We start from the raw sequence: 19,397 nt of genomic DNA, 5'->3' as shown, positions 1-19,397 counted from the left end.
TAGAAGTGAGGACTAAATGAATTAATATGTGTAAAGTCCTCAGAATGGGCCCTCCCACATAGAAAGTGCTCAATCAGGGTTACTTATTATTATTATTATTATTATTATTATTTTCCAACTTACCAAAATTCTCTCCTCCCCAGATGTCCATCTGGGCATCGTACTTTCCCAAGTGGTTAAACCAGGACTTGTCGATCACAAAGATGCCTCCAGCTATGACAGGCGTCCTGGGAGCAAGGAGAGGAAAGAGGCTGTGTAAGAGCTTGAGAATTCCAAAGACTTGATGGCTCTGGGACCCAAAGCCGTTTTCCCTAGAACCCTTTGCCTTCAGCGCCAATGTGCAGGATGTCTCACAACTGTTCCTGCGGTCTCTGTTCTCTTTGACCCTGCAGGCGGGGCCCAAAGACTGGGAACACAGCCAGGGCTTAGACCGTGTGCCTTGTGAGCCCCGGGTGATTGACGCAGCCTCCCAGGAACCTTCCCCTTGACCTTGGAGCCCACAGCACCCCTGACCTTATAGGCCTGGTGGGATCTGTCCGAGTCATCTTCTGCTCAAGGGGGATCTGCTCCCACTTGAAATGCAGGCTCCAGTCGAATCCTAAGGGACAGAGTAGGGTAAGGCAGAGCCCATTTAGGGCCGTTGACCCCCCTCCTCCACCAGCGCTCTCATTCTCTCTTGGTCAGAACCCCAGCTTGCAGAAGGCTCTGGGCTCCTTGGACATTCTTCCTTCAGAATGAGACGAGTATCTGTCTTTATAGAGTTTACAACCTAATGGGTGAGACAGAGACTATAAAGATAAATAAATAAGTGGATAATATGCCAGTAGGGGTGGTGAATGCTAAAAAAAATAATGCTGTTTTAGTAAGAGTCATCAGAAAAGTTCTCGGATAAGGTGACTTTTGAATAGAGCCTTGAATGATGGATTGGTCATATGCAGATACCTGGGGAAAAGGAGGTCCAGGCAAAGGAACAGCATGTGCAAAGGCCCCGGAGTGATTTCTTAAGGGGGGAAATGCCCGGCATCCTTTAGAATCAGGCCTAAGGGACGTTAATAGCTGTGCCCATTTATTGGGAGTTCAGGCCCCAAATGGGAAACCCACTAACCTACAGGTTTATGGCAGCAGATTCTCTAGAGCAGGACTGTCCTATAGAACTCTCTGCAATGACGGAAATGTTCTGTATCTGTGCCATCCAATATGGTAGTCACGAATTCGTGACTACTGAGCACTTGAAATGTGGCTAGCTAACTAAAAAACTGAATTTTTAATTTTATTTAATTTTAATTAATTAACTAAATGTGGCTTTTGTCTGCTGCATTGGATAGCACAGCTCTAGAGTCTAGATCAGAGCTGTCCAAGAGGAATATAATATGTCACATATATACATTTAACATGTTTTAGTAGTCACATCAAAAAAGCAAAAATAGCATGTGAAAATATTTTTATAATACATATTAACCCAATATATCCCAAACAATATCATGTCAACATGTAATCAATATAAAAATTACTAATGAGATATGTTATACTAGGTTATATTAAATCTTCAAAACCTGGTGTGTATTTTATTCTTACACAGCACATCTCAATAGCTCAATAGCCAAATGTGGGCAGTAGCTACTGCATTAGACAGCACAGGTCTAGACAGTTCCAGGGTGTACATGTTAGGAATGCCTATCAGATGAACTGCAAGGCTGAGGACTCTCCCAGCCCCACCCTAAGACAGCTGTGACATTATGTCCTTCTGCAGGGTCTTGGGGCTCTGTTCCCCTGGCTGGCGACATTTGGGAAGGAAGTGTGGATGGTGAGAGTGGGAGGTTGAGATCAGAGACAAGCCCTGGCTTTGCTAGGAGCTTACGGCTGCCAGCTTTAACTCTTTGTCCCCAACCCCAGGGTTCCACCCAATCCCTCTTCATTTTCTCCTTAGAGGCAAGGGGTGTGAGGCACCCTCTGGCACAGCTGGGAAGAAGAATCCCAAGCCAGGACCTACGCCCACCCTCACCTGCATCCCTTGTAGGAACCCTCCCCAGGGAGCAGGACCCACCTCCCCGCAGGTCAGCCGATGCTGCCAGGTAGGCAAAGTTATCCAGGCTGATGACATCGATGATGGGGCTCACCACGCGGGTGTGGTCCTAGGAGAGGAGACACGCATCAGCATGAGGTCAGGGATTCTTCTGCAGAAACATGCTCAAAAGCTGCTCTGGAGAGGTGGCAGTGAAGCCAGGGGCTCCGGTGTCCCACATCGCCACACCCAGGCTCCTGGAAGGTCCCGCCACGGTCCCAAGGGAACACGTGCTCCCCCAGCCTCTTCCTCTCACATCATTTTGAGCCTGGCTCAGTGAAGCCCTCCTGATTGCTATAGGCCGAAGGGATTTCTCCCTCCTGTAAGCCCTTCGCAATTACAGCCTAGACAATTCCCAGGACAGTCAATCAGGTGCTCTTCAGTTGCCCTTTTACTAACTGCCATTTACTTCTGCACATATTTGGGCTGAGTCTTCCCAACTGGACCACTGGCAGCTCAAGGGCGGGACCCTGCAGTCCCTACGTAACCAGGGGCCACCACTGTCCTGCCACATCCACTTCAAGGTCAGACTCGCCACTCCTTCCATCACCTCCCAGAACACAGACCTGACGCAAAACATTGCTGAGCAGTGTGGTGATTATGTCATGTATCACAAAGCACAAAAAATCACCATTTCATTAGCCCTCTCTGCTCTCTCCTTCTGGGAGGGCCACAGAACAGAGCCTCTTCTTTCTCTCTTCTCCTCCCTGACTCTGCTGTGACCCTCAAATCTCCTTGCCTGCAATTTGGATTTCAGCTCTTCCCCTTGACTCCAGGACAAAGCCAACCTGGGGGTGGCTGATCTGCAGAAGTCATCCAAGGTTCTTCCCAGGGCTCCAATGGGCCTCACCTCTCATCCTTTTGAAAAACTTTTTAAAAATTGACACACAATTTACATACCATAACAGTTATCATTTTCAAGTGCACAACTCAATGCTTTTTGTTTTTTTGGTGTATTCATCAGGTTGTGAAACCATCACCACTCTCCTAATCCGGAATATTTTCATCATCCCCTGAAGAAATCTCTTACTCATTAGCAGTCACTTCCTCGTCCCTCCTCCCACCGGGCCCTGGCAACCACTAATCTGCTTTCTGTCTCTATGGATTTGCCTAGTCTGGATAGTTCATATAAATGGAATCACACCATATGTGGCCTTATGTGTCTGGTTTCTTTAACACAGTATTATGTTTCCAAAGTTCATCCATGTTGTCCTTGAGGAACTATTTTGTTTTTTTTGATGGATGAATACTAATACTCCCTTATATGGATATACCATATTTTGTTTATCCATTCATCAGTTGATGGACATTTAAGGTTTTCCTACCTTTTGGCTATTTTGAATAATACTTCTATGAACATTCAAATCCAAGTTTTTATACAGACACATGTTTTCATTTCTTTTACGTATCTACATGGACTTGGTAGGTAATATGGTAATTCTGTTTAACTTTTTGATAACTGCCAAACTGTTTTCCATAGAAGCTATACCATTTTACATTCCCACCAGCAGTGAATAAGGGGTCCAATTTTCCACTTCCTCATCAACTCTTACTGTCTGCCTTTTTTTTATTATAGTCATCCTTACGGGAGTGAAGTGGTATCACATTGTGGTTTTGATTTGCATTTCCCTAATGGCTAATGATGTTGAGCATCTTTTCACGTGTGTATTGGCCATTTTTTATATCTTCTTTGGAGAAAGGTCTATTCAAGTCCTTTGCCCATTTTAAAAATTGGAGTGCTTGTCTTTTTATGGTTGAGTTGTAATCACCAGTTGTCCAAAGCCCACTCACTCTAGAAAAGAATAATAGGGGTCCTTCCTGCCTTTTCAGCTCCGTGAGAGCAGTATTCACTCTTCTCTCCCTCTCGAGTTTTCTGGGCTGACCCAAAGCTTCCCCAGCACAGGTCTCTGCCTTCCAAGAGAAAACTACCACCCATTCTTTCCAGGCATTTTACAGCTCACCGAGACTTTCATCCAGTAATCTCACAACAACATAGTGGGACAAATATTGCAATTATCCCCATTTTCAGATAAGAAAGCTCAATGAGATGAAGTCACTTAAGGGAAAGCAGATGAGTTAGGCTTTGGAGTTGTGCACTTGAAAATGATAAATGTTATAGCATCCAAAGCCTAACTCATAAAGTTCCAGTTTATGGAACTGCCTGCCCAATTCCAAAGCCTGTTCCATAAACCCTCATTCCAGGAACATGGCACACACATCCAGAAGGACACCCAGCCCCCCCTCCTCCCCAGGGACAGATGAGCTCACCTCCTTCACTCTCTGCAGCATGGGCTGCAGCCATTCAGTGTTCACTTCACAATGGCTGTCCAGAAAGGTAAGGACAGCAGCTGTGGCCACATCTGCCCCGCGTACTCGGGACCGGATCAGCCCTGTAAGGGGAGTGGACAGAGTTTGGTGCTAAGACTCAGGGGTGAGCAGGTGCAAACTTGGTTTCCAACTATCCCCTCAAAACCCCAGAGCCTCTGCCCCTTCAAAGTCTGTGGCTTCCTCTGACTTAATTGTGATTAAACTTTACTTTGTAATTCTGTTTGTTTGCTTCCTCTCTGCCTCCCCTCTCTTCTTCTCAGCCATCCATCAACCATTCATCAATCATTCCTTGAGTGCCCGCCATTTGCCAGATACTGTTCTGGACTCTTGGGAACTACTGATGAACAGTCACACTTTAGTGAATGAAAATTTCAATAAAGTGTAGTTTGGTATTGAAGGAGAGCCAAAAACCAAAACCTTTCCCCCTGAGAACCTCAAGGTATTTCTCTACAGCTGCACTATTACATATGATATGGAGAGAATCTTCTGGTCTAAAACAAACTTGAGTTTCTGTGCCAGCCCCTTCATTTACCCTGAGCAGGTAATTTAACCTCCCTGAGCCTCAGTTTTCTTATCCATAAGTTGCAGAGAGATAATAACCCGTACCTCTATGGGTTCTATGAGGATCTAACAAGACAACAGGGAGACGTCCTGGAGCCTGAGAAGCCTGTATACCTTAGGTTCTGCTCTTCCCCCATCCCCATGTCCCTAACACTCTTGCCAACAGCTCACCAACCATCAAAGAGTGGCCTGATAGGGATTCTCAAGAAAATAGGCCAAGACCTTGATCTTGAGGCTTGCCCTTAAGAAACTTATTTTTATAGCAGAGAAGCCAAGACTACCTATAATTATAACTAAGAATTGCTTCCAGGAAACCTCTTTTGTTGCTCACATGTGGTCTCTCTCTCTCTCTCTAAACCAAACTCTGCAAGGAAAATCATTACCCACCTCCCTACATGGGACATGACATTCAGGGGTGAAAGTCTCCCTGAAAATGTGGGACATGAATCCCAGGGATGAGCCTGGCCCTGGCACCATGGGATCTTCAATGCTTTCTGGACCAAAGGGGAGAAAAGAAATGTAACAAAATAAGGTATTGGGGCAAAGAGAGTTCAAACGGACTCGAGAGGTTATTCAAGAGGCTACTCTTATGCAGGTTTAAGCTAGATATTGCTATTTGCCATAGCTTGCCAATAGTTTGCCAAACCCCAGCCAGCATCATTCCTGTTAACCCTAAAGAAGCCCAGGACTCTAGCTGAGATTCTACAAAAGTTTCACACACTAAGTTTACTTTTCAGAAACCTGAAACCTTCAGATGGTTGGTAGACCAGAAAAGTCTTGAAACTCAGAGGTGTTACGCTCTCCAAGAAAATCAATCAGTTTCATCTTCCTCTCCCATATTAACACCCCTCTTCAACATGAAAAAGTTAGAATGGGCATAGCCCAAATATCCTTAACAACTGGGAGAAGAATCAAAGGAGAAGTTGGGATTTAACAAATGACTATGAGTGCTGAATCACTGTATTGATATTTCTTTTATTCTCTAGTGTCTTGGAGCAGCTAGAAGGAAACACCTGAAATTGTGGAATCACTTTTTTGTTTTTGGCATGGGCAGGCACCAGGAATTGAATCCCAGTCTCCGGCATGGCAGGTGAGAACTCTGCCACTGAGCCACCATCGCCTGCCCCGGAACCACTTTTGACCAAACTTTGAAATCTGTTCTATAGTTACTTGTTAAAATGTACTTTGAAATTTATTGCTTTTTGTGTATAAGTTATATCTCAGAATAAAATGTTTTTTTCCAAAGAGGGGCCTACCCTTGGGCAGCTCTCTGGTCAGGCCTGGGGGCCTGCTTGGTCAGGTCATCGCTGCCCTGTGAGCTGTGGGGCAGGCCCTGGCCCAACAAGGAGGGAAGGGCCTCATCCTAAGAGTTCTAAACACAAGTTGCTTCTTGGAGAGATTTTCCTGGCCTACCTCTATCCAAATGACTAACTATCCATCTGTCCATCCATCCTTCGATCCATAATTAGCTACAAAGTATCTAATTATAAATTTATACCCCTGTTGGGTAAAACTCCAAAGAACAGCATATTTTCAGACCTGGCAGCACCTACAAGCCACTCTATCCATGTCTGGGAGAGAGATTTATCTTTGGACACTTCCATTCCAGCTTGAAGGTCTCCCTTGCATGGCCCCTTAGACTGACTGGTCTTTTGAAAGTCCTTTCATCTCTCTCTCTCACTCTAAAACCTTTAGCGGCTCTCTGGTGTCTGTCTTATCAAATTTAAATGCTCTCTGGCTTCCAAGATCCTCTGTCATCTAACCTTACTCCATCCTGCTGATCAATCCCCATTTCTCACTGGAAGGAAGTATCAGTGGAGGGAGATAAAGAAGCTGGGCTTCCTGGATTGGAATCCTGGCTTCTCCATTCATTATCCTGGGCAAATTACTGAACGTCTCTAAACCTGTTTCTTTATCTGCAAAATGGGGACAATAAGCTGTTATGAGGACTAAATGAGAGAAGGTAGGCAGAGTGAATGCCTGGCACAAGATGAGCACTCGAGAAGAAGGGTGATTATTCTTATGACATATTTACTCATCCTTGACCAATGCCTTTTCTTAGGGAAGCTGGGAGCACCCCCCTCGTTCTTTACTTGTCCAATGCCCTCCTCATCAAAGCCCACCCCCTACCTCCAAGAAACCCTTTCTGACCACTCCATCTCTCCCGCTCCCTCTCCTGTGATCTCTGCTTGGTTCACACGCAACTTGTTGATGCGGTGGCTTTTGGTTCCTCAGCTTCGTAAGATCTCCGAGGCCAGGGCCATGTTTGTACCTCTTGTGTGTCCCCTAGCATGCCATGTACAGTTCTGCATAGTTATTATTCCAATACACCTCTTGATTGGAAGTGAGGTTACAGCTGCATTGTACTGTCCTTTGAGTTTCTCAAAGCATTTCGACATAGCTTATCTCATCTAATCCTCATAAAACCTTGCAAGCATAAAAGGTACTGTTATTAACCCTACTACTCAGAAGAGACAACCAAGGCATCCAGAAGTAGAACAACTTGCCTTGATAGGGGTTAACCTGGGATAGCAGGAGGGTCTGTCCACAGACCTTGGTCCCGGACCCTCAGGGATGCAACGAGGCCACACTGGCTTGGTGGACCATGGTACAAAAGAGAGAGGAAAGTACAAAGGGATAGAGAGACCAAGAAGGGGCCTGGGAACTCACCTTCCCGCCGATCATTGCGCAGACACTTGACCTTGGGGATCCTGATCAGGAGCAGACAATCTTCAGCTGGGGTTGGGGTTGGGGAGAAGGAAGACAAGCTCATTCAGGTACGGGCATCAGAACACAAGTGGTTTGGCTGCACCTGGAACTGCCCAGGAGCTGACCCATACAAGGGCCAGGGAAAGGTCTGGGGATGGGGTAGGCATAGAGGGACATGATTACCTCTACTGCCCAAAGAATCCCCCTGCCAGCCCCCACCCCCTCCACACACACACACACACTCCCAGGCCAGACTGTCCGAGGAATGCCTGTGCCTATGGTGTGACCTCTAGGGGGTGCCAAAGAGCACCAGCCCGTCTGCTGCCAGTTTAACCTTGCAGAGCTAGATTAAAAGGACAATCTCCTGGTACAGCAGTTGTAACAATGAAGGATGCTGTGGATGTTTCAGTTTTCTAAAACTGTCATCTCCCTGATGCCTCATCCAAAGGAACACCTCTTCTTCCTCCTTTGGCAGCAGAGAGCAGGACCAGGGAAGGCCCTAGAAAGGAGTAAAAATCCCTACTGGGGAGCACTCACGGCCAGTCAGGTGAGGGCCAGGTCCACCTCAAGAGTCCTTGCTCTAATGTTCTGGGGAAATGGGGGATAAGGTAGAGTGTGGAAAGGAAGGTGAATACTTACGATCTGAACTGAAGTCATCCACTAAAATGATCTCCTGAATCAAGCTGGCAGGAGTTCGGTTCAGGACACTGGAGCAGTGATAGGAGCAGACTAAGGAGTCTGGACTTAGGGAGCCACCTTCCAATTAACTCTCCCTGAGCCGTGAAGCTTTCCCACCACCCAGCTCAGGGTCCCAGTGCACTGACCATGGGCAGCTGCTTGCAAATTTTCTGGAGCCTGATCCAAAGCTGAGATGCAGCATGATCCTCCAGACTTTTCTAAGGGACCCCACTGACACTGCTGCCTGGATCCCTGGACTCTAGAAGACTGACCCCAGATAAGAGGGTGGGCACTGTCCTAGCAGAGTTGGGGAAGACAGGAGCCGTAGCTGCTGGACTGTTTGAGACTCAACAAGCCCTGCCTAGGAGCAAGCTCATGGTTGGCCCCCAAGCTGCCTGAAGGCTAGTGAGACTCTGGCCTAATGGGGCAGCAGGGCTGTTCTCAGGAAGCCCTCTTTGCTCCTCTTCCATTGTTGCCCCTCCTCCACTCCCTAGGAAATGAAACCCAAGTTTCTTTAGTGCCTGGATTAACACTGGGAACTTCTTTCTGAATCCTATTCTTTTGTTTAGGTTCATGGAAACAAGGCAAGCGGGGTTAATCTTGACCACAGGGCCAAGCTGAGGAGGTGGACCGAAAGGGCCCTCTCTCATTGGCAGACTGGTGCCTCCTGGGCTGGCATCCACCCTCCTAAGTCATATATCTATCGCTGCTGGCTGCCCCCGCCCCGCTCCCTTGCATTTCTGCTTTCTTCCTGGGGTCTTGACTTTGTCAGGGTTCTGGGCTCTTAATCTCTTAACCCTGACCATGCCCTGACCATGCCTTCACCCTGATTCATCAGGGCCAGCTGGTCTTCATGCTGTCTGGCCGCAACACCCTCTCTTAAGACTCTTCCCCCCTAGCCAGAGGTTCAGTGGGTCCCCCTGAGGCCTTGGGGGCAGCACCACTGAGAGATGAGGGTCCTGTGTCCTGGCTTACCTCTTTACCGTGCGCAGGAGGGTAGAGCGGGCTTCGTTGTGGAAGGTAATGATGACACTGGTGGCTGGCAGTTCCAAGGAATAGGATGCAGATGGGCAACTGTGGAGGAAGCAGGGAGGTCAGAGGCCGGCTATGGGGGCATCCTTGGGGCAGACTCCAGACTTGTCTTTCTCCAGGTCTGTTGCCTCTGAGAACACCTCTGTGGGGCAGGGAAGGCAAACCCAAGGCAGGACAAGGCCCCCGCCCCTCCCTGCCATGCCTCACCCGGCTCAGGCCCAGCACTCAGATGTCACCCAGCCTGGAGTCTGCACAGAGAAGTAGCTGGTAAAGACCCAAGAGGTCTTTACTAAATACCCAGAGCTCCTGGAGCCCCAAATTCATTCACATGTTTAGAAGGGTTCCTGCCGAGTGAGGGCGCTGTACCAGGCCCGGGGGTACGGCATGGAACCAAAGAGACAAAACTCCCTGCTGTTTTGGAGCTGACATTCCAGCAGACCAAGTGAGGCAAAATGGGGAGAAGGGTGGGAGGGAAAACAGCCTCTCGTTTGTCTCCTGAAACCCTGTGTGACGATCAATTTTACGTGTCCATTGACAAACACTTGCATAAGTTATTGCTGTGGGGGTATCAGCATCGACAACCAGTTGACTTTACATAAAGGAGATTTTCCCCAGCAATGGGGGGTCTCATTCAATCAAGACTTCAACACTGACTCTTGTGAAATTTCCAGGCTGCCAGCTTCTTCGGGGGGGGATTGGACGCAGGACTCAGCATCATTTTTACTGAAGTTTCCAGCCTATGGTCTGCCCTATGGAGCTTGGACTTGCCAGCCAATTCCTTGTAATACATCTCTCTCTCTCTGTACACACATGCCTACGCGCACACACGCATGCACACACATGTGCACATGTGCGCATCCTCTTGGTTCTGTTTCTCTAGAGAAACGGGACTGATCTACCCAGTAACTTCTTCCTTCTCCTCTTCCTGTTCATGACCTTTGGAAGGATCTGGAAAGAAATCGTCACCATCCCGCCCACCTGCTGCCTCGGGCTGGAGCTACCAAGCAGGGGGGCAGTGTCTCTCTTCCCGCAGGGCCCCAGGCCTCCTGGAGGAAACGGAAGCCTCCAAGAGGCCAGCAAAGGCACCCGCCACCAGCCAGCTCCCTCCCACACCGGATCTGGGCTACACTGGCAACGGAGCCCACATGTTTGGCTCCTCGGCTCTCTCCTCACTCCTTTGGAAGGAAAATTAGAAGAACCCATTCCTGCCAGCCTTCATCCCTGCCGTTGCCGCGAATGCATTTATTTGTGCTCCTGGGGCTGGCCGGGAGGCTGCCGCAGCCACTGGTTTTCATGGCAATCTTCTTTATTCCAGCTGCTCTCTGACTATTCCAGCAGTGACTATTTGTTCATTACGGCATTTATTCCATGGATGAGAGCTTACAGTTGGAATTCCCAGGCCCATTTCCTGCCCTGCGGAGTAGACCGGGTCAGACAGGCAGGGGTCCCATCTGCTTGGGACTCCCAAGGGAGAAATCCTAAGAGGCTTTAAAATAAAGCTTGGGAGAAGGGGAGGGAAATTCACCTTCTGCTCCCTTAGAAGCCATGCTTTCCAAGGGCTCATGGTCCCAAAGGCCTGTGGGTTTGGGGGCAGGAGTGGGCTTGGCAGCTGAGGTGGGGAGTGCTGGGAGAAGCAGACAGTGGGCGCTCTGTGCTGGGAGCAAAGCACCTCCTGGGGGCCCACCTTCCCAGCACGGACCTCTAGGGCCCCCAGTTCTCTATCCTTAACCTCCAACCATCTGGTGCCCAGGAATGAGGGGGTCTGCACGGCAAGTGGCAAACTGGGCATTGGCCAGCACCCGCTATGGAGGATGGGCTTGACCTTCGCTCCCCCTGCTCCCCCCCCCACTCCCCACCCTTCTCTGCTGGGCACTTCTCTGGGATTTACACCTTTGAGGATGAGGGTTTATCTGGGCCAAGAGTCTCTGAAGGGAATTGTTGCATGCCCATACCACGGGTTCAGGGCTTGTAGGGGCTTCCCTACCTTACGTGGTTTACGTTTCTTTGCTCCCCTTGAGGAGGGAGTCCCCAGATGGAGGGGCTGGACCGGGAACTAGCCCGACAGCTTCAAGTCCAGCAGAAACTGCAGCGTGGAGGACCAAGGGGAGGAGCGGGGTTCACAACAGCACCCCTTGGATTTTTTTTTTTTTCTTTTTTTCTTTTTGCATGGGCAGGCACAGGGAATCAAATCTAGGTCTCTGGCATGGCAGGCGAGAACTCTGCCTGCTGAGCCACCGTGGCCTGTCCCACCCCTTGGATTTTAAAGAGGTCAAGAGTCCCAAGGGGAATTTTTCCCTTTAATTTCTCAGGAAATACCGGAGAAGGTTCAGAAGAGTGGTGGAAAAGAGACGGTGGGCAGAGATCCTTCAGGCCAACCCCTCAATTCACAGATTTGGCTCAGCAGATTCCCTGGCTCCTGGGGACTAGGTCAGCCACGGCCCGTGCAGGAAGGGTCTCTAAGTGGAGCAAAGTGGACATAACCTCTTAAGCCCCACAGCCTAGGCAGAGATGGGGAGAGAGCAACCAGGACTGAGAGAGACTTTCCAAGGCCTGAAGCTGGCCATGAGACCCGGGTGGGGCCCCTTCCGAGGAGCAGAATTATTGCCTTATTTGGTTGCATGAGTGGTTTCCAGAGGCTGGCAGTGCTGAAGGTACAGGATAGTGGAGGCCATAGCCTGGGTTCCCCCCACCCTGCACCCATCTCCAAGCCCAATGAATTTCAGATGCACCCCCATGAGTGACATGGGAGCACTAGAACGAGGCTCCCCACTGCACCACTATCTCACAGTCATCCTTTGCACTGTGGGGTAGCTGCTTTGGAGGTAAATTGAGGTAAAAACAATCCTGACCTGTGTGCTGGTTTGAAACTGATATGTACCCCAGAAAAGCCTAAGTTCTTTTTAATCCATCCCTGTGGGGCAGACATATTGTTGGGTGGGAATTTTTGATTAAATTGTTTCCATGGAGATGTGACCCACTCAATTCAAGGGTCTTAATCCTTTTACTGGAGTCATCTATGAAAAGAATAAAAGACAGAAAACAGAGTCTTTGGAGCCATTACAGAGAGCAGAGAGATGAAATCAGGTGAAGGGTATAGAGAAAAGAAATGCCCAGAGACATTCTGGAGAGAGCTCAGAGACAGAAACGCCTTGGCTGAAACAAGCAAGGACCCACAGAAGCCCAGAGATATTTTGGAATGAAGGACCAGCTAATGCCAGCCACATGCCTTCCCATGTGACAGAAGAAGCCTGGATGCCATCAGCCCTTCTTCAGAGTCAAGGTATCTTTCTCCGGATGCCTTCATTGTGATATTTTCATGGCCTTTGAACTATAAATTTGTCACCCAATAAATCCCCTTTAAAAAAGCCAACCCATTCTTGGTATATTGCATTCTGGCAGCTTTAGCAAACGGAAATAACCTGAGTCATACCCACCTACCCTCAAACCAGAACCAGATGGAGGCCTGGTCTAGCTCCGGTACAGAGCTGAGCCCCAGCCAGCTCATGTGGGTCACTCAGAGCTGCAGACACGCCATGAGTCAGCTCAGACAACGCCCTTGCTGCTGCTAGATGTTTGCATGGAGGGCAGAGGAGGCCCCGAACCAAGCAAGGAAACTTCCCTGGAGAAAAGGACACCTAGCCGAGCCTCGAGGGATGCAGGTGGCTGAGTGCGCGGGCGCATTCAGGCAGAGGGAACAGCATGTGTGAAGAGAAGGAAGCGGGGAAAGAGGGTGGTAGGATTCCCGGAGCATTAAATGCCAGGTGAGGAGGAGATAAGGTTCGGAAGGTAGACAAGGCGGTCATGGGAGAAAGGGGTGGCTTGAAATTTAGGATAAGGAGCTTCTCCTGTTCCTGTAGGTGACAGCAGGAAGAGGAAAGGCCAGAGGGGTGAGTGTCATAATACAGACAGGACATGACAAGGTCCTGAACCGAGGATGCTGACACACCAAGCTGTGTCAGAGCTGGGATGAGAGGGGATCCTTGTCAAGGACCTTTCCTACCTCACCTCATCGGGATAACTAAGAGCAAGAGTGGGAGGCGTTCCTGGGAGAAGCTGAGGAATGGGAAGCTGCGGGGGGGGAGGGGGGGTGAGAGGAAGGAAAGAGATGCCTCGGGGGTGATGCACTGCGCCCCACTGTTTGCACTGGGTGGGGCGTGGGCAGGTGGCCTCTCATCACTTCAGGCACCACCAGCAGGACACCGGGTCTTCCTGGCTCACCCACTCCCCAAACCACCCCCCCCCCCCCCCCGGCAGGATCCCTCTTGCTGGGATGCCAGACAGTGGCGCTTGGCTCGGTTAGGAAGTCCCGGCTCAGGCCCTCAGGGGGTCAAAGAAATAAAAAAGAGTCAGGAAAAGCAATTGAAAGCAAGGTTTTGAATGCCTCAATAACCAGACTGAGTCTGAGGAAATCTTCCTCACCTTGTAAACACGCATGATGGAAAGCAGACAGGTGAAGTGGCGTGGGCCTGTCCCTACCTTTCTTTCTCCACGGGCACAATGGAGGCCGTACCTGTAGTGGCGGGTGTCCCGGATGGGCCGGTCGGGGCTCAGCTTGTCGCTCTCCAGCTGGTTGAAGGCATGCTGCCGGTAGGGGTCCTCTCCGGCCTTCAGCTGCTTGGCGGCCAGGTACGCCTTCTCGTCAAAGCCCCGGGAGGGCGTTCCTGTCACCTGAGACGAAGGTCAGCATCAGAGGGGGCAAAGGCAGGGCAGCGTGGTACAAACTTACACACCAGGTGCAAGCCAACAGCTCTGCCTCGTTTGTACCTTCCCCCAGCTCTGTGAGGCAATCATTATTTCCTCCACTGCACAGATGAGGAAACTGAGGTTCAGAGAAGTAAAAAATAGTGCTGAAGTCAGAGCTAGTGAGTCTTAGCATCTGAATTCAGACTGTGGTTATTCTGGCTGTCTAAGTACATCTTCTTGATCAATGCTGTTTGTCAGATGTGGTAAAAGTCACCCCTGGAGTGCACTGTACACCCCTCCCCCAAGATGAGGTGCCTTAAGGGAACCCCAAAACAGGTTAGAACCTGCAAGCAACTTGCAGTTGACAGACTCCTAGGGATGAACTTGGGCTTGACACTGGACTAGGATGTAGGAGGTGTCTGATCAGACAAGCTCCTGCAGAGAGAACTACCCATGAAGACAAGCACGGCTGCACATGCAAATGCCAGAGCTGCCAGAACCCAAATGCACAGACCATGAAGCATCTTTTCAGGGACCACTGCTTGCTGCTGAAATAGCCCCATGGCAGACCCACTGGGTTAACTGGTGTAAGTGCTGGGGAGTGGTAGATGACAGAAACCTCATGACTCGAACTTCACTGCTGGCTGGATATTCCCAAGAGCACCATGAAATATTAACTGTGAGTGCATCCTGACTCCAGTCCTCCCACCTGGTCAGCAGCCCCAAGCTGGAGCCATGAGCCTGCAGAGGCAACAAGAAGGTGGGCTAGGGATGTCCATTCACTGAACCCTCACATGGGGGCTGAGTCACAGGTCTGGTTCCTAAGAGGGATGGTCCCAGGAAGACAGCTGGACCTGCAGGACAGGAGACTAATGTGTTGGGTGAGGCTGGGGTACATCCCCCAGCAGCCCAAGCCGGCATGCTCCCCTGAGAGCCTCGCTCCCAACTTCACCAGACAGGAACACTGAAGGCTCCAGCAGCTCTTACCTCCTTTCTGCCGTCACCTTGTATTGTCATTACCCTCTCGGGTTTGCATCCTGTCCTACCAGCCAGGTAGAAGCTCCCTGAGGTCAGAGCCAGTGAGGGAGATTTTCTTGAGTCCATTGCATCTGGCCCCATGCTAGAAACAGACGCTCAGGGTGTGTACACTTAGGGAGGTTGACAACTGCTATGGCTGCTGCTTTGTAATCCATGTTGGTGCCAGGGACCAAAGAGATATGGCAGAGCCCCTCCAGCCCACCTCCACCCCCACGGACTTGAAATCCACTTCAGGAAAGACAGAAGGAGAGAAGGAAGGAGGGAAGGAGAGAGAGGGAGAATGTTCTGGTTTGAACCCTGGATTTCTAGAAGTAAGAAAAGTGTTTAACCTTGACGGTGACAACGAAAGAGAGATCCTTTCTGACCTTCCCACCCGGTAACTCTGGGGGCTAACTCTGCCCCCATCCTCCTCCCAGCAGGGGACATCAAGACAGAGAAATAGAAAGCAGCCTCCAGTTAATGGCTGCAGAGCTAAAATAAGAGAAAAACTGGAGGGGTAATTTTTTAAAGCTCCCAAGAGGAGAGTATGCCACTTAATTAGCCTATAAGTCAACAGAAGGCCATAACCAAGTTTATTTATTTAGGACTTATGGCCACTCTGTGAGTTTCAGGAAACCTTTGAGCACTTACTCCATACTCACCCCACCACCCAAATAAATATTAATCGAGAGCCAGCCATGTACCAGGCACTGGGACATCCTTTCTGCACACTCCAGGGATTACCTGGCCACTCATTCGTTTTTGAATCCTTGAATCTACTCATTCACTCTTTCATACAGCAAGGCTCTGCCAAGCACCTCAACTGCCAGGAAGTAGAAGGAATGCTTTCAAGACTGTTCCCCCATCCCCGGCCTGCTACTTTGCTGCACCTTATTCAAAGCTTCCTCAGGCCCACAGAAAATGTTTCGGAAGAACGTCTGCTCAGGCCAAAGCCCTGTTTTGAGGCCTCAGAACTGAGTTATCATCCACAAGGATGCTGCCAGGAGAAGTCAGCTGCTCCCTCCCACAGAACAGCCTCGGAGCAGCCTAATCCACCCGATCCAGCATGGAACCAAAGTCTGAGTTAGACTGCTCACTGGTGAGATAACTTGTGAAGACAAGCGCCATGGAAACACCAGGCCCCATTTCCTCCCAGAGGTCTGGCCCTTCCCTCAGCAGTCCCTAATGTTTTGAGCTGAAACATCAGTTGGTCCCACATCAGCCCAGGAGAGGGAGGAACTGAAGAAGGATGACATATTGCTCACAGTAATTTCATGCCCTCTGCAGCTCCAGGGACTTCACTTCCTCTCTCCTCAGCCCCTCCCTGGCTCACCTTCGTCACCACCCAAGACCATTCTATCCCTGGTATCTAATCCCCAATTCAACTGCCCAGACCACACTCTTTTCCATCCAGTTTTCAAATTCTTTTTTTCCCTTTAGCTCTGTTCTTTGATCCTGGGACTTCCAGACCTTTGAATGTTCTGTGGGTACCTCTATCTCAACACTCAAACCTATCTCCTCATTTCCCCCACAGCTGGTGCTTCTCCTGCATTCCCTGCTGCAGCGACAGGCACTTCAATTCTCCTGGTTCTCCAAGCCACAGATGCCCTCCTCCCATGCTCCACAGCCCAATTCACCCCTCAGCTCTGTGCACTGGTAGCCACAGTCCCAAGGGCGCACGATCAGTATTTGAGCAACAAGCATTTACCAACAGTCTACTATGTGCCAGGCACTGTGCAAAAGGCTGGGAATATGGAAATAAGCACAAAGCAGTATGGCCCCCAGAAAAAGAATCTAGGAATCTAGCCCCTTTCTTCCCCCATCTCATCCCAGCACAGCCATGGAGGACCATGGAGAAGAAACACCTCCCCCTAACCTGAGAGAATGGATAGAGGAGCTGGGCGGATTGACCATGGAACCCCATTCCACCCCAACCCCCAGCTAGGGATGGAGTCCTGGCTACGCTTGACCAGCAGATGGCACATGCACTGCGGTCAGGTGGCCAGTGTTTCCCTTCTCTGCTCTTCTGAAGGGGAACTGTATTGCTGCCTTCCTGTTTACCCACCTACATTGCTTCCTAAGCACATCAGGGGCAAATGCATCCTTAGATACTAGGCTGCAGAACCCTGAGGAGCTCTATGTGGACCAGGCTGGTAACCTGAGGTCCTGGGTTTGGAGCCTTACACAGCCAATTGACTGGGGCTTGGTGTCGCTGCCCTTTCCAGAGGGGGAGAGGGCACCTTGGGATTTTGAGACGCCAGGCTGGGGTACATATCACCCTGCACTGAAATTTGTGCTCTATTCCCCTTTCTCTTCCATTCCATGGTGAGCTGTTTCTCTTTGATCTCCCTCCCAGCACCTGACACATAGTAGGTCCTCAACAGATGTTCGCTGAATGAAGGAACGAATGAATGAAAACCTAAATATTGTCCCTGCTCTCAAGTTCCCTACAATCAAATAGGGAAGAAAACAACAGCAATCAAATGGGATCCTCTGAAACAGCACATGACATTTTTTTGGCTTTCTTTCTCTCCCTCGGATTTCAAGGCCCCTACGCTCACTGTGGCCAGCCGGAGACTCCATGGGCCCAGTCCCGCTCAGCTCACTGAGCTCAGCTTCCACTGCCTCCTCCAGCCACACTGGCCTTCTTACTGTTCCGTGGACTTGCCAGGCACCCTCTCCCTCTAGGCTTTTGCTCCTTCTGCCTGCCACCTGCTGTCAGGAAAGTTCTTCCCCTAGATATCTGAAGGTCTCCCTCCTTCACCTCCTGCAGGGTCTCACCTCGCCTCCTCTGTGAGCCCTCTACACAGAACTGTAGCCCCCCCCAACCGCATTCCCTAGCCCCCTGCCCTATTTACTTTTCCTTATAGCACGCATCACCATCTGATATGCTCATATATTTTACTTATTTATTTCATCATTTTTGTCCGTTTTTCCTCATGAGAATATAAGCTTCACATGGGTGGGAACTGTCTGTTTTCTTTAATGCTGGACCCCAAACCTGAGGACAGTGCCTGGGTGAGCACAAGTACTCAAAACCAGCGGGGAATGAATAAACGAGCGATGAGTTGCTGTGACCTCAAGCATCATCATTTCTCAACTCTGCCCCCACCCCCATCAAGCCAAAGACAAACTCGAAATTGAGGTGGACCAAGGAGGTGATGGGATAGTTTTCCCTTGTCTTAGGGATCTTCTTCACCACTCCTGGCAGGATGCTCCTCACAGGGCTGTCAGTCACTCTGTGCCCTGCCAACCCCCAAGACGCAGGCTGGGCCAATCTTCTTACTGCACTTCTACCCACAGTGATTGGTTCAGGAATGGCCATTTGACTCAATGAGAGTCAATGAGAATTTCCCTGAGACTTTTCTCTAAGATAAGCTCTTCTCATCAGCACTGATCAACTTGGAAGGTGAGAGTCCTCTTGCTCACCACATGGAGAAATCTTGTCTGAAGAATGAATCTCAGAAGAAACAATCTGAGACAAAAAAGGAAAGGGAAAAGGGTTCTCACAACATTGTTTGGGTCCCTGAAGCCAGTCACATTTAATCCAAATTTGCCTTGGCCCCCTCCCTTCCTACTTCTTTCCCTCCCTCTTCCTTTCTTCTTTCCCTCCCTCCCTCTCTTTCTCTCCTTTAACTTGTTTGCCTTGGGTGTCCTTCTCTAATGAACAGAAGTGCAGCAATGCCATTTCTTTCAATAAATAGAAAATGAATTTTCCAAAAGTAAAAAACCCAAACCAAAAACCAAACAAACAAGCCACTGATGGCAATGACATAATGGAGGTGACAGCCACCCACTCCAAGATATCAGGCTTTCAGGCTGGTCTCAGGCATATAGCTCAACTGTCTTGAGCCCAGATTTGGGCGAGGCACTCTCAGCCTTCCCCAGCAGGCAGGGCTGTGTTCAGCTTTTTGGGGGGGTGGGGTAGGGTGGAGGACAGGAGTCCATGTGGACCACGACTTAAGCTCCCGAGTTTCCAAGGGTTGGGAATGAGGGTTGGGAGATGGTGAGGAACAGCTCTGTAAGCCTCCCACACCCCTCCTGCCCCCTGAAGAGCTCTTGGCAGCCGCCCCCTCCCGGTTTTCATCCTTTAAGGGACTGCCAAATCCGGCACCTCTATGTCCAATAAGATCAATCACATCTGGAATTGTTTAAGCTGAAATAATGACTTTGCACTATAAAATGAGAAGGATTACTTCTCATTTTCGAAGGTTTTCTTTTCAGTCCATCACTTTTGATTAAACTTTGAAACTTGCCTGACTTACTCCAGTTTTCTTCCAGCTAGATTTGCTTACCGCTTCTTGGGCTGCTAAATTTAGGAATTGAA

The 19,397-nt window shown here is 49.7% G+C and overlaps 1 protein-coding gene across 1 annotated transcript in view; it reads right to left on the bottom strand.

Annotated features, from left to right (window-relative positions):
- The window catches only part of GALNT16 (polypeptide N-acetylgalactosaminyltransferase 16), a 112,397-nt gene that overhangs the window by 19,332 nt on the left and 73,668 nt on the right, over window positions 1-19,397 (bottom strand). Inside the window, exons 2-9 of the mRNA XM_077122834.1 lie at window positions 13,881-14,038; window positions 9,314-9,412; window positions 8,300-8,367; window positions 7,622-7,687; window positions 4,331-4,452; window positions 2,045-2,132; window positions 514-598; window positions 124-227 (exon numbers count right to left, since the gene is read on the bottom strand). Coding sequence (XP_076978949.1) covers window positions 124-227; window positions 514-598; window positions 2,045-2,132; window positions 4,331-4,452; window positions 7,622-7,687; window positions 8,300-8,367; window positions 9,314-9,412; window positions 13,881-14,038 — 790 coding nt within the window. The remainder of the gene's footprint in view (window positions 1-123; window positions 228-513; window positions 599-2,044; window positions 2,133-4,330; window positions 4,453-7,621; window positions 7,688-8,299; window positions 8,368-9,313; window positions 9,413-13,880; window positions 14,039-19,397) is intronic.

Source organism: Tamandua tetradactyla, chromosome 12, assembly GCF_023851605.1.
Source record: "Tamandua tetradactyla isolate mTamTet1 chromosome 12, mTamTet1.pri, whole genome shotgun sequence".
NCBI classification, from domain to species: Eukaryota; Metazoa; Chordata; class Mammalia; order Pilosa; family Myrmecophagidae; genus Tamandua; species Tamandua tetradactyla.
Note: the sequence above shows the minus strand (reverse complement) of the source record. Positions and strands in the feature narration are given on the sequence as shown.